The 14678-nt window shown below is 44.4% G+C and overlaps 1 protein-coding gene across 2 annotated transcripts in view; it reads right to left on the reverse strand.

Moving 5' to 3' along the window:
- ADAMTS17 (ADAM metallopeptidase with thrombospondin type 1 motif 17) overlaps positions 1-14678 on the reverse strand; it is a 159133-nt gene that overhangs the window by 121350 nt on the left and 23105 nt on the right. For both annotated transcript variants that reach the window (XM_038146789.1, XM_038146790.1), the window contains exons 5-7: positions 8046-8129; positions 7540-7697; positions 1403-1446 (exon numbers count right to left, since the gene is read on the reverse strand). In XM_038146789.1, coding sequence (XP_038002717.1) covers positions 1403-1446; positions 7540-7697; positions 8046-8129 — 286 coding nt within the window. The remainder of the gene's footprint in view (positions 1-1402; positions 1447-7539; positions 7698-8045; positions 8130-14678) is intronic.

Below are 14678 nucleotides of genomic sequence, written 5' to 3' on the forward strand. Positions count from 1 at the left end.
CAGGAATATTCACTCTCTAAATATCTTGGACAACTGTGCTGGAAAGAGTAACAAGTGAGCTTAATCTTCATTGCTGTGATCTACTACTTTCTCCACTGCAGCCACAGTCTGCAGCAAGATGTAGCACAAGAAATAACTTGGGTATTGTAAGAACAGAAAAGAAGTCATAAAAATATTTCCTTAGTCATGCTGTCTCTGGTAATATAATTCCCTGAATAAAGATCTTCAACAATACTCTCTTTAAATACGGAAAGAGCTCTGACTTTAGTCAGCATGTGTCTTCCATCAGCTTCTCTCTCTTTTTTTTTTTTTTTTTTAACTTCTTTATTGTATCTTACTGCAGCCACCTCCAGGTGCAGGCACACGGGGTAAAAACCTTCCTCAGTGGAAGTGTGTTTTCCATTGGACACAGAATAAACACATTGTGAGGGATTCTGAATGGAAAAAACTTGGACACAGAGGCCAGTCCTTGCTCACGAGTATGTATCCTCCAGCTCTGTATTTCCTCCTTTCACCTGATCCCCACTCCAGGGAGGGAAGGAGCTGCATTCCAAGATGAGCCTTCCACAGGGTTCCTGCTGAAGGCACTTCCTCCCTGCTCTGCATCACCCACTGTCCATAACCCCTGCAAGTGTCTCCCTGAACACTGGAGTGCAAGAACAGCTGAAAATTAGGATCCATCCCAAGTTTACACAGAACAGAGGATGAGGGGCCACCTGACTTTGAGGCAAGTTTAAAAAAAATCATGCCATCATCACAGAGAGGATGTTGAGCTGTGCCTCCAAACACTGCTGCCACTGTGGGGATTAAAAAAAACAAAACAGGAGAACACTGTGGAGGTTACTGCTACCTGAGTGAAATAAATAAACAAAGTATTTAATGTGTGGGATGTAAGGACCCTGTGTATGCAAGCTTTGGATACAAGTAAAGGCAGTTAGGAAGTAGGAGGAGCAGGAGGCTGAAAAGAAGATTTAACTTGGCTTTCCCACAATGAGGTATTCTTCTCCAGTGTCTGAGTGCCAGCTTGATCTGGGAATGTCACACGGGTTCTTACAATGGGAAATACACTCCCTAGTTAGCAAATTCTTGTTTGAGGTGAGAGAACTGAAAGGAACATTATACAGACACACCAAGAGGCAGTTTTTTCTGCATCCACTCCAAAGAAGCAGAAATACTCAACAATAACTCCTCAACCCAGAGACCTCCAGGCCTTAGAAGGGGTTAAAATTTAATGGCATATATATAGCTCATACCCTGCTCAGCTAATCCATATCTGCATCACAGAGGTACACAGAACAGCAAAACCAACATGACAGCAAACCAAGGAGTGAAAGATTGCCCAGAACACCCTCTTAGCACAGAGGTGCCTATGAAAATACCCTCCCCTGCCTCTTGCACTTACCCACAGTGTCACAAGGCTCGTCTTTGTGCACGCAGAAGTCTGTCCTAGAAAGAAAAACACAACAGAAGTGAAATGTATCCTGTGCCTCCAGACCAGGAAGAAGCAGTGGTGCATGACTCACATATCATGGGTGTTGAGGTCTGGGGATTTTGTAAGGCTGCTGTGCAGTCTACACGATGACAACACAGATAGCAGCCCTGATTGCTACTGAGATTACAGGCAATTATGTGAATCAGCCCCATATAGCACAGTCCAATCTCCAGACTTAAGAGTCAGCACCTAAAACAGCCCTGCCTCCATCTGTGATGTCACACTTCTGCCACAACTGGATTAAAACTGAAGCTCTTTCCACAAGAGAATTGTAACAATAAGGAGCTGACACCCTGTGATGCACCCTAAAAGACAGTGGGAGTAGGAGATGTGTGGGGCACAGAACTAATAATATGTACCCAGAAATTCTCAATTCTTCACTAGAATAGAAAAGAACATGAAAAAAGCAGGACTAAACAGAGAAAGACAGATGTTGACATGGAAGAAGAAAGAGAATTTCAGGATTTTCCTGGTGATGGGTAAATTGGTTTCAGCTAAACTTTTCAGCTAAACTTCAGCCAGATTTGCCATGTTATGGTTTGAATCCAACACAGACAGGTTCAAGAGACTCCATTTGCTCCCCACATCTCATCAAGGCAGGAGAAGATACTACAGATGCCAGTGGCACCCACAAATCAGCCAGGGATCCATGGAGCTGTATTAAACAGAAACAGAATAAAAGCTGTATTAAACAGAAACAGAATAAAAGCTCCACCATCAAGGCACTGACACTTAATGTGAGAAGATTTTGTACATGAGATTCCTCGTGACAGAAAAACAAGTGTGTGTGGGAAAAGTATTTTATAATTAAATTAATAGCTTGAATGCATTTCAAGAAGCTCTTAGACCTAAACTTGTAGGAGCTGTCTTCCCCATAGCTGCTTTGCAGTGCAATCTGCAATGGAGAGCTGCAGAGAAACATCACATGTGCTAAAACATTTCAGAAGTTTCTCAACCCAAGGGAAGCTGAGGAACTGCAGTCTCTATCACCTTGGCCTTCCTCACCCTGGGAGGAGGCAAAAGAATCCCATTGGTACATTTGGAGTGTGCCATTTGAAATGCCTGAGCCCCCTTGGGGTTTGGAGGGTAAGAGTTTGGCAGGAGGAAGATTAAAAATACTTAAAGAAAGATAAATACTTAGAAAAAGAAAATACCTAAGAGAAATATAAAAATAGATAAATATTAAAAGTGCTCTTTCCTTGAAGAAAGTTATGAAACTAGGGTTTATAGGAAAAGGGATTTAAGGCCCAGGACTGTGGCTGATGAATCCAGACCCTCCACACCAAACTCCTTTGAAAGCCACAAATCAAGCTGTCAAGGGCTTGGAAGGAGAGCACAAACAGCCATTCCCGGCTCTTGTTCAGCACACATTGAAAACCAACCACGCTTCAGTGCAGAAAAACCATAACAACCATCAAAGTGTTAAAAAAATCAGACAGGACCCAACCAAAAATCGGAAGCTACGACCACACACCAGCCCCAGCTTTCATTTTTCACTGCAGCCTGTCTCAACACCTTGGCATTGCAGCCTTCCCGAGGAAGACTAATGACAGTCTCCTGACGGAGCTGGCACCGCGCGCCTGCTCGGCTTCCCAGAGCCAGCTTGACAGAGGTTTATTTAAGGACTTATTATGTTATATAAACTGCTAAATCAAACAGATGCTTTTCTTGTGACAACAGATAGCTGAACTATTAGTGGATGGCAGGAGGCCACAGCTAGAAAAGCCTCTCTTTCTCTCCAGAGCCTGTCCAGCCCTGCAAATAATGCACAGAATTTCTGCTCCATGCGCTGTCCCACACCAAAAGGTGTCTGGCACTTTCTGGCAGCTCCACAGAGGAATTACCACCATGCTAGTAAATAAGAGGTCAGTAAATGATCCAGCACAACTTGCAGACTCTCCTACAGAGGTAGGACAACCATTGTGTGTGGAGAGAGTGCTGTGATGTGTTTGGTCAGGGAAGGGCTTGAAGCACATCAGCAGCAGAACTGGACATCGCTGGCAATTCAAGTATAAAACCTGCTCAGCCCATCCTTAAGAATGTCATAAACACAAGACCAAGAGACTCCATCTTCTGTTCAAACATATGTACAAAAATGCCAGGATTTAAACCATCTGGAGCATTGCAAATACTTTATCCCAAAACTCAGTGGCCAAACAGAAAAGCACATCCAGACTTTTAGTCACAAACCAGCTTGCTGGGTCTCAGTCTTCTTCCAAAGGCAAGGGCACACCTCATCACAGAGCCCATTGCTGAAACTCCTACAGTCCTTCCCTGGCAGCCAGAGGGAAAACACTGCACGGCAAGGTGTTAGGAATGATCTGTCTCTCCTGTGGCTCAGGCACACCTGAGATTTAAATGGCTCCATCCTGGCACCTGACACCGATCTGCTTTTAAAAAGGTTTCAATCACAGGTGTCTCTCTGGCACATTTTTGAGCTCAACTGCACGGGTAATTTTGAAGTGAGAGCTTGACACAACTGATACTATAATGATACTCAACAATGCAGGAAAGGTATTTTAATATTTATTGCATGTGCAAAGGTCTCTTACCACAGAGACACAGTTCTGTTAGCGGAATTTTTTACAGAGCTGTGTTGAAATAAAACTCTTACTGCAGGAGCTGCAGTTCAAGTCCAACATCTGACCTTATCACACGAGGTCTTGGATAATACATTGAAATCACAGCTCTAGCTGTGAACCAGTTTTACTCTTCACTTTTAGCCATTGACTGAATCAAGCAGGACATGAGTTCTCATCCTGTGACCTGTGAAATTCTTAGTCATTATCACGTGTGGTACCCAGCAGAGGTTTCCATTAGCAGAGTACAACAATTCTCAAAAAAACGACAACAAGTTAGTTGTTTTGTTCAATAAAAATAGCTAGAAGAGCTCAGAACTCCTCCTACAGTCACTCTTCCATCTGGCTCCCACCAACTGGAAAAAAATACCTAACTGTGCTAAGCTGAATTCTGCAATTCAAGTCCTTCCTGTGAGAAAGAAGGACAGAAGTTGAACTGTGCAACAGGAATAAGAAGCATTCTGTTAAGTGGCCATTCCCAGCATCCTTCAAAGGACATCTTTCGACCAGTCTAACCCTGCAGGGTCATAAAGCTAAAGGACACAGGAAACTGGTACAGCCCAGAACCTGCCAAAATAAACTTTCCACATCCATAGGTACATTCAGCAGCACTATGTGCCCAGTTTCCTCCATGCACAGTGAATTCCTCCATCTGCCCATTTAATGGGAAGGCAAAGAGTTGGAGAAGTGTGGAAGGGAGGACCAGGCTGCAAATGGAACAACTACACCACTGTGTCAGGGAAAAAAAAAGTCTTTGCTTAAAGACAGCTCTGAATCCTGTTCCTGTCAGTGCTGGGACATTCTTTGCTATCACATTGCCTACAGTCTAATAGGTGACCCAAACACCTCCAGCCACGAGCTGGGATAACATCAGTGTGCCTGAAGATTTCCCAAGGAATGCAAAAGACAGAGGGATCAAGAAAGGGAATGTGTTTCAAATGAGACATGCTTCTAAAATCACTAAGATACAGATTCTGCAGACAGAAGTTATTCTTGTCAGCTGCCTGTTAAAATATGAAGTACACTATCTAAAGATGCCAGAGACTTGAATTTCTGCAAGTTCAAAACCAGAATCTGAATGAGAAAAGTCTGATGGTTATAGAGACCACAACGCTATATTCAGACCTCCAGGGCTGTGGCAGGTTATTCCCACTGTCTCACTTACTGACTGAGCTGTACAATGCATCTCATTTCACAGGCACAGTGTGTCCCTTACCTGGAACTCAAGTGGATACCATTAAAATCTCCCAAGAGGAATATTTGCCACCTACCTAATTTGCTTTTGCATACAAATGAGGGTATGGGAAACATCACTTAGAGGTGAAGTTTCAAAAGACAAGCGTGCCTTGGTGTTTCAAATGAACCCAGCCAGATTGGAACCAGAGGGATTTCTTCAGAGCTTGACCCCAAAGAATCTGTTTCTAGTCCTTAAAGCAGCTGCAGCTGCTGAAAATTCAGCTTCTGCTTTTTCTGGCGCAATTGCTCATGCTGGACATGCTGTTGCTCCCACGTCCTCTACCACTGGTCCATCTGTAAAGTCTGGGGAGGGTCCAGGGACACACACATCTCCAAAGCCAAGAGGAGAAAAATTCATTTCCCTGACACAGGAATGGGGCTGCTGGCCCAGAAGTCCTCCAAACAATGCAGCATCCTCCATGCAGCAGAAGCAGGATGGGTTAAGGATGACAGGACACAGCAAGAAGGAAGGAAAGACTCCAAGTGCACACTGCTGGACTCTCCAGCAGCCAAAATGCTGCTCCTGTGCACAGCCATGTGCTCCCTGGCCTGAACCCTCTCACCAAAGCTGAATCTGGTTTCTAACCCAACCAACCTGTACTTTCCCAGCTATTCCCACTGCAAAACACTGCAAATCCATTGAACAATTCCTCCTACAAATTCTTCTACAGTTCTTCCTCAGAAGCCTGAGTCCTGCTCATTTAGCCTGACATTATGCATTCAGTTTTGAGAGCAGCAGAGATGAAATGCTGTGCTCGTTCCCCCCACCCTGTGCTCAGAGCCCATCAGAAGAGATTCCCTCTGCCTCACTTGTCATGCAGGACAACTGGATACCCAGATGAGTTTAACAAAAATGTTAGTTATTTATTTAGGCCCTGATCCAGTGGAGCACATGCTTAACTACAACCAGGATGTGCAGCCCGTTGACTTCAAAGGAACTATTCCCCCTGTCTAAACTGTTAAATAGCTGCACAAGGGCCTGGTGGACTGCAGTGAATACAGAGGAGGGAGCAGGGTTTGGGGGAGCTGCACGCACGTCTGTGGAGGAGATTTCTCAGGAACTTTGCTGGCCTCATGCCCTGCTCACCAGCTCTTTCACTGAACACTCACCAGGATCCCATGGACAGCTTGCAGTGGGGCTGTTAATACAAATCTAACACTAGAGATTATTGCAATCAGGATGGAAGTTTATGCAAAAACATGTATTTCTACTTAAATTGTTGGCAGAGAAAATAAGTGAAAGAGGTGAGTAATATTGAACTGCCATACAGACATTTCCTGTCTCAAACTGGGGGACAAGGGGGTAGGAAGTAGTGTTTTTCTAGCACAATGAGCATCCACATTACACCATAATTTTGTGCTCACTTTAATTATCCAGAGATCACTTCTGTAAAAATGAATGCTTCTTTTACATCTCAAAGGATGCAAAAAACTTAAAACACCATGAATATGCTGTTCAGAATGTGTGGTAACTGTAGGGAACACGGGACTTGCATTGCACTGTGAGGTTGAGCTCAGACAATTAGAGGAAAAAAGACTGTTGTCCCTACAACACCCTTTTTCTTGCTTTATCTGATGTGTTTGACACATCAGTAAGTCCAGAATTCCAGGGGCAAAAAATTTTGATTAAATATTTCTGCAAAGCTCATTTCACATCTGAAATAAATGCATGAGTTTTCAAATACACAAACCAATCAGGAATGACACCCCTCCTCTATCTCAGTTGTTACAGAGGAGAGTTGTTAAAGTGGTTATTTCCTTGGGCAAAGAGAGAGAAAATTAATTTAGTTTATGGTATTTCTCTCCCTCTTTCTTTAGGAGATAACTCCCTCCCCACTGCTGACACACTGTCTGCTCAGCTGATTCACCCCTAACTGCACACAGAGCACCTGAGCTCAGCTGTGTTCTCAGCTCCACACCTTCCTTCTCCTAGGAAGGAGGGCTCCAAAACCTCCCCTATTTTTTCCACTCCTACCAGCTGGGGTGAGCAAAAAGCACCCCTGTGCTACAGCCACGTCCTGACCCTGACTGTGACACCTTGGCTCAAGAGGAGAGATGCTTTTGTACAACCTTGTTAAGAATGCACAAAAACAAGACAGAGCACTTTCACCTGAGCCGTCTGAGCAGCAAATGTATCAACTTTTTCTTAGATTTCTGCCTGACCAGATAACCCCATCACTGACCACGGGCATTACTGGTTGAAGGAAATTGATCAACCAGACTTTCCCATACCTGGTCACAAAAACAGCAGCATCCACAGGAGGGGTGTCATCTCTGGCACCAGGAACCTGGTTGTTACCAAGGTATTTTGCCCCACCATATTCCTCATTTTGCCACTGACAGAAGCTCTCCAGAGATCTCTCTCCATGATGCCCGATGGATAACTTTGCCTTTGGGGGAAAAAAAATAATAATAAAAAAAAATATATATAAAAATGGAGAAACATCAGCCCCAGTCTTTAGATAAAGCATCAGACCTCTCTGTAACAGTAACTCCAGACTGGTTTGCAGTTACAAGCAGGCAGCTTTACCAGGAAGGATAAATAAAAGGATTCTGGTTCCTTTCCTTTCACTCCCACAGCTCCTGTACTTCCCACCTTTAACGCTGCCTGGTGAAGTGGAACAGGCACTCCTCACAGTTTGTGATCCTGAGGCCAGACATGCCCCACATCCCCCTCCCACCCTGTGGGACACCACAGAGCAGGTCCAGGAGCAGGGGAGAAAGGGGCTGGAACTCACAGGGCGACTGTGAAGCAGGACTAGCTTGGTCACTCGAATGTTGACTTTAATTCCCAGGCTTTGATGCTGAAACATGTTGTACACCTGTCAAAAAGCAAAGAAAACATCCAGAGCTTATTAGTAGAAATATCAAGACCTAGTAATAGTAGAATAAACTAATTGTGACTAAAGTTAGACATTTCTCCTTTTAAAAATTGACAAAAAAACTCCCCCCTAATGGAATATGCTACTACACTCAATAAAATTAATAATTTCTTAAAGAGTTACTGTGAAAAGGAGAAAAATATTCCAAAGGAGCTCTAAAGATAAAGTCTCAGGAACACGGACATACGTTATGAAGCATTCAACTACCATGGATCTTCAGCATTTAAATATCAGCGATATCTGAATGCAAGATGAAATAATGGTGTGTTTTAGACTTCAGGAAATAGAATGGAAAAGCAATTTCCCTCTGTTATTTTCATATCTTATATAAGAGAATAGTAATAAGGCAGCACATAATGACACAAGCCTCAGGAAATACAAAAATAGCACCGGAAACTACCTTACTACTTTCTCCAGATTTTGCATTCCAGCTCAGATACTTCACCTCATTTTTATAGGTTAGAATATAAGATCTTAATTGATCCCAGAATTTTATTTCACCCGTTTCTCAGTGTACAAATGTTTTAACTAGACAGTATCAAAAAAGGTGAGGGAAGGGTTTATTTCAAAAGGTGTAAAATGCTTCATACAAGGCCTTGGGTGAATATTGTATCCCCTACTTCATCAAAAAAAACCCAAAATCAAGATCACTGAAGAGAGACTTCAGACAAATGGGAGGCAGGTTTGGCCCCAGGTAAGCAATATTCCTTCCTCACAGCTCCTTTGGCTACAAGCATCACCCAGGCTCAGAAACTTCCTGCAGCAAACCTGAGACACGAGCACATCTTGCAGATCATGTTTTCAACGCTTGGTATTTTTCCTATTTGTGCAAATGCTCAGGAATGTGCTCAGTGGAAGAAGCTCTCCAGTGTTTGGGGTCGGATTTAGGCACACACATAAATGTTTCCTACAATTTAGGCACAGATTGCAAGACAGAGCTACTCAGTGTCTGACCCAGTGACCTTCAGCTGAGCACAAGGAGCCATTTCTCCTCCCTGGGGCTGGTGTACAAGTGCACACAAGGGCTGGAACTATTTGCTTAGCCTGGGGATGTGTTGGGAGAGCAGTGCAGGCCTCTCTCTACAGAGCTGGGGGGGATAAACTTGACATCTGCAGAGAAGGGCTCTGACAGATGACCCCTGTGTAAGTGGAGACCTGGACATTCGGCTGGGAGGGTGAACCCCTGCTGCACCACTACAGAGGCTGACAAACACTTCCCATGCATGGATGGATGGATGGATATCTTTGGTTTCCCAGCTCTCCACTAGCTCTGGCCATCCCATGAAGTTCCCACTCATGAAATGAGAATAAATCCAGCAAACAGGTCCTTATCACTGAGCTCGCTAGGTGCTAGTGCTTGGCTTCCCTTCAGAGCAGTCAAGCTGCCTCCAGAGCCAGCACCGGCAAATCCAAACACCACTGACTTCCAAAGGCTGTTTGCCCTGGCAAAACTTGCCCACCAGCTGCTGGACAGTTCAGGATGTCATCTTGAAAGCTGCCAGCCCTTCCTCCTTTTCTCTTCTGCTCTCTGTCCTAAGGATAATTCTGACTGCACTTTTATTCCCATCCACCACTGATATCAGAAGAGCTCAAGCAGCAGCAATTGGACACTAAACCAATAAAAAGTCACTGGAAGTGCAAGAGGCTCCACTTTGCTTGTTTATTCAAGCATTGTTTGCTTATTTTCTTAAATGAAGGCCAAAGGAGCCCCAGGCTGATGGTGGTTTGTGTTGCTTAGAAGGAACATTAACCTTTCCCTCTGAGAGGGAGATCACTTAACAGTTACAGGCAACACACACTTGACTTGGAGGAAATTTAATTTGCCAATTAAAATAATTTGTATACAGAAAAAAAAAAAGATAAATTAAAACAACACCTTCCCCTCACCTCATCTTTAGTCCTGCTTTCCTGACTCCTTCCCCCTCACCCAGAGCCAGGCAGGTGGATGGGGAATGGGGACTGTCCTCGGCCTGGAACAGCTATCTCTGCTGCTCCCTCCTCACACTTTTGCCCTGTTGCAGGATGGATCCTCTCCATGGGATGCAGTTCCCATCAGGAGAACCTGCTCCAGAACAGGCTCCTCTCCTCAGGTCACAATATTGGGAACAGCCACCTGCCCCACCATGGTGTCCCCACAGCCTGGAGGGCACTTCTGCTCCAGCACTCCAGCACCTGGCACTCCTTATCCTCCTGCTCTGACCTTGGTACTCACATGGATTTTTTTCCCCACTTTTTTCCACTATTCAGCCTTTTTCCCCTCTTTTGAAGATGTTTTCACAGAGGCACCCCCAGCTCCCCGGACAGGCTCTGCTGTGCCCTGTGGTGAGGGCTGGGACCATCCGTGTCCGGCACGGGGCAGCTCTGGGTCTCAGCCCCACCCAATGCTGCCCTTTCAGAGGGAAACTTCTCTCAGATCACGGGCTTTAAGGCTAGAAGGAATCCCATGGAGAAGGCAAACAGACTTTAAAACTACTTGATTAAAAGAACATGAGCCTGATACAGCTCAGGTTGCTCCCAGCTGGATTTAAACCAGGCTGTGCCAGGTAGGCTGTGCCCAAAGGAAGCATAATTAGGAATCCAGCTGAATTTAAAACAAAATAATTCAAATACACAGGTCTTTCCTGCTAAGAATGGAATTCCATCATGGCAGCAACAACCTTCTGCCTTTCTCACCCAGCCAACAAGAAAACCAAACCCCGGAGACTCGGCGTGTCCGAGCTGTTCCACACCACATCCAAGTGTCCCCCTGCAGCACGTGCCAAGTGAGGTGGCTGGGATAACTGGTACCAGGGGATGAGGAACGGGATTTCCCACTGCAGATGTTCTCAAGATTCCCTGCTGCACAGACAGAGAGACTGACTCACAGACACCTCCCTGCCCACTCCCAACACCATGGGCCACCCTTCCTCAAGCCTGCAATTGCATCACACCCTTCAGGCCGCTGTGACTACTTCCAACAGGGGAAAAGTAAAAATATTTGGGTGGTTTAGGACCTTTTAATAAAATAAGGCAGCTGGGAACAGATGTGTCAGCTGCACGAAACTCTGCCACGGAACCAAACGCAAAGGTTACTTGTTTAGGACATCACCACAAGTGGCAGAAAGCAGCTTGGATGGAAAAGAAATGGAGGTTCTGGATCACTGGGGTGAAAGGATGGGATGGGAAAAGTGGTCAATGTGACTGAAGTGTTGTGGGTGCCCTGCTGCAGGGGAACTACTACACTTCTGTACTGACTTCTCTGTGTGGAGCCATCAGACGTAGGGTGAGCTCTGGAAACAGGAGATATGGTAAAGAACCACACAAAACAGCAAAAATGGAAGGGGAAGCGCAGTAGAACAAGAAGCAGAAAAAAGCCTGTCTCTGGCATCTCCCCCTTCACCTGCATTTCTCTGACAGAGCTTTACTGTACACAATGCCCTAAAGAAACAGGAAAGCTTGAAGGCTGGACCATCCTCCCCTGTTTGCATTCCTCCTGCCTTTCTTTCTCCTCACAGCTCCGACATGGAAGGGGCAGAACAAATGCAGTTTTGGCATAAGCTGTGCAGGCCTGCCCCAGCACGCACAAAGCAAATACAGACATAAGGAACTGGGCTCAGAGAGGAACTAAACTACATCATTTTAATTTTTTTTTTTTAATTCTCAAGAGCTTCCTCTGCAGGTGGACGGTGGGAGGGAGACGTGTGTGTTTCAGATGTTTTGGAGTTTAGAACAGCAACCCGGAGGGTAAATTGACTTTTTTTCCCTTTTTTTTCCCTGAGCACTGCACTCAAGCAGGAGCCTTCCCATTGCCTTGGCTGCTGGATGAGGTTTGGACAGCAGAAGCCTTAGTCAGGTTACTGAGGTTGTCTTTCTCTTGTTTTGAAAAGTGCTATAGGATTTCTAACACCCACCTAAAGCCAAGCTTTCAAATTACTCCTTTAAACATTATGAAAAAGAACATATTCATAGCTCTTTATAAGATACAGTTGACATAACTCCTTCTCCTGGGGCTGCTGGAGCAAAAAGAGAAATCTGTAGACAGTGATGAAACACTCAGATCCTTTTCCCTCATGTTCCCTTACGTCCCTGTTCCCATCATGAAAATTCCAGACCAAGGTAAGGGAGCTGATTATCAGTGGCAGCTCTGGAGCCTTTATGTGCCAGCCCCCAAGAGCACAGACATATAAATCCATCAATGCAAGCATGATAAAAATGATTTTATCTGCTTTTTCAACATTAAAAAAACCCTCACAGGGGAAATCCAAAATGAAAAACAATCTGTGGAGCGTAAAATCAGGCTTCAGAGAGTAAAACAGTATCGTTCCTAAAGAACAACATAAGAATTTTCCCTCTTAATGACATCCAAAAGATCACTAACTTCAAGTTCCTGCTTGCTGCTGCAAAGAGCTTCCACAGTAATCTCATGGCTTAGCAACAGCTGCAGGAGAACTGACACACACTGCAGAAACTCTCCCTCCACGCTGCACTCTCAGGGAAAAAGGCAAGCTCCAAACCAAGCCACAGTTTTAATTTATTGCAAAACCCAAAAAAATACACTTAGGGGACAAAAAAAAAAAAGCCCCAAACCAACTCAACTCATTTTTTTAAAGTTTTCAAACCCATAGAAAGCAGCTCTTAAATGACTATGTTGTGGTCTTGGAAATTCAGAAATTCAGACGTCTCTGTCTCCAAATGCTCTGAGGGTCAGTCTGGGTGGGACTTCGTTTGCAAAGTCAGCTCTGCACTCTGCAAGCAGCCAACATCCACAACTCCCTCTCAGGCCCTGGCTGGAAACAGTCACTCCTCATCCTCAGCAACACAACAGCCATGGACAGGACCTTCCAAAGGGTCTCATCCCCATTTATCACCATTTGAACCAGTTCATACAGAACCAGTTCTCTCCAGAAAGTTGAAAACTCAAACCATGAAAACCAGACATAGCAGAGACCAGTGCAGCTCCTAGAACCTCTTTTTTTTCCTTTACTGGTCGCTTCTTTCAGATGAAAAGCAACCACAAGAGCAAACAAAAGCACAGAACTCCTGCAAGAACAGAACATCCACCCTCGCAGCTCCACATGGATGAAATGCAATGAGAAATGAGCTGCCAGATGAGATGCAGACCAGCAGAATGGGTGAGCCAAATAAGCATGCTTTAAAGCTTGATTTACCACAAAGGCACTTGGGTTTGGAATTCTGAGGAAGTTCTGAACACTGGTCACTACAGAAGGAGGACATGAACAGGAGATGCTCTCAAATCAAAGGTGAGACAAGAACTGGAATGCAAACACTGCAACAAAGCTCAGTAAAAAGGGAGTTTAACCTAGAAAAAGAGATCAGCACCTATATCTAAATAGGTGGGTTTGCATTTCCACAGCTCTGCTGGTATTTCTCCCTGTCCATGATCTTCCACTCCTCATGCCCACAGTCTCACTGCCTTGCTAAGGCTGCAGCTGTGCATGGTGGCATTTGACAACAACTTTAGCACCTGTTTGGAAAATCATGCTGAACCAAATACCTTGCCAGAAAACAAGAAAAGATTTCTTTTTAGCAGTGATGACTTGAAAAAAGCCAACTCAAATCCCTGGAGCCCTGCTGGTTCCTACCCATACATTACAGAGCATCTTAGAGGGAAATTCTTCCATGATCTTGGAAAAACCTATCTTAGAATTTCAAGCATTAGCTTAGTAAATGGAAGAGCCTGCACCTCTACAGTGACATTCGCAAAAAACAAGTACTTTTAATGTGAATCGATTCTCTGTTCAGGGGCACGGAACTACAGAATAACATTAGAAACACAGCATTTGCTACATGAAGCGCTACCTGTTATTTCTGGGTTCCAAAATGGGTTTGCTGTGCTTTTTAGCTGTTATTCTAGAAGAGGGTGGTGGGGATTTTTCCTCTAAGATTCTCATTTACCAAGGGAGCAATAAACCCGTATTTTGTAATGCTGACTTTTTTTCCCCTTCAGAAATTCTCGTAACATAAATAGATATTAAATACTTTAAGGCAGATCACTTTATTTAAAATGTCTATAAATATAAAATGCATTAATAGGACCTCTTAATGCTTGTTTTGTGGTTTGACAGTAAACGTAATGGCTTACAGAGAGGAGTTAAGTTAATATACCCCTGACCAGTAATGTTCTATTTGCTTAAATGCAAGCATCCAAGCCAAAATTAACATTCTGGTTTCTTTTAGAGGCAGCCTGCCATCCTGCAGTATAGCTGAATAAGCACTGCCTAATATCATGGGGCAAATCCTGCCCCCAGCTAACAGTCACCCACGGCTGACAGGGAGGCAAGAAACAAAGATCCCAAGCAGCCAAGAGCTTGGCTCCAGGCCTCCCCAAACCCCATGATTATCTCTCTGAAATACATTTTTCTGATTTATCCTTCAGCTTCTTTTGCTGGGATGAAGGTCAGCTTTCATTACACAAATGTAACTTCAAAATCCCCTTTGATTTCCCTGAATTCCACCTGGTTTTATCACCATGGAATAAAGGATTTATGC

Source organism: Motacilla alba, chromosome 10, assembly GCF_015832195.1.
Source record: "Motacilla alba alba isolate MOTALB_02 chromosome 10, Motacilla_alba_V1.0_pri, whole genome shotgun sequence".
NCBI lineage: Eukaryota > Metazoa > Chordata > Aves > Passeriformes > Motacillidae > Motacilla > Motacilla alba.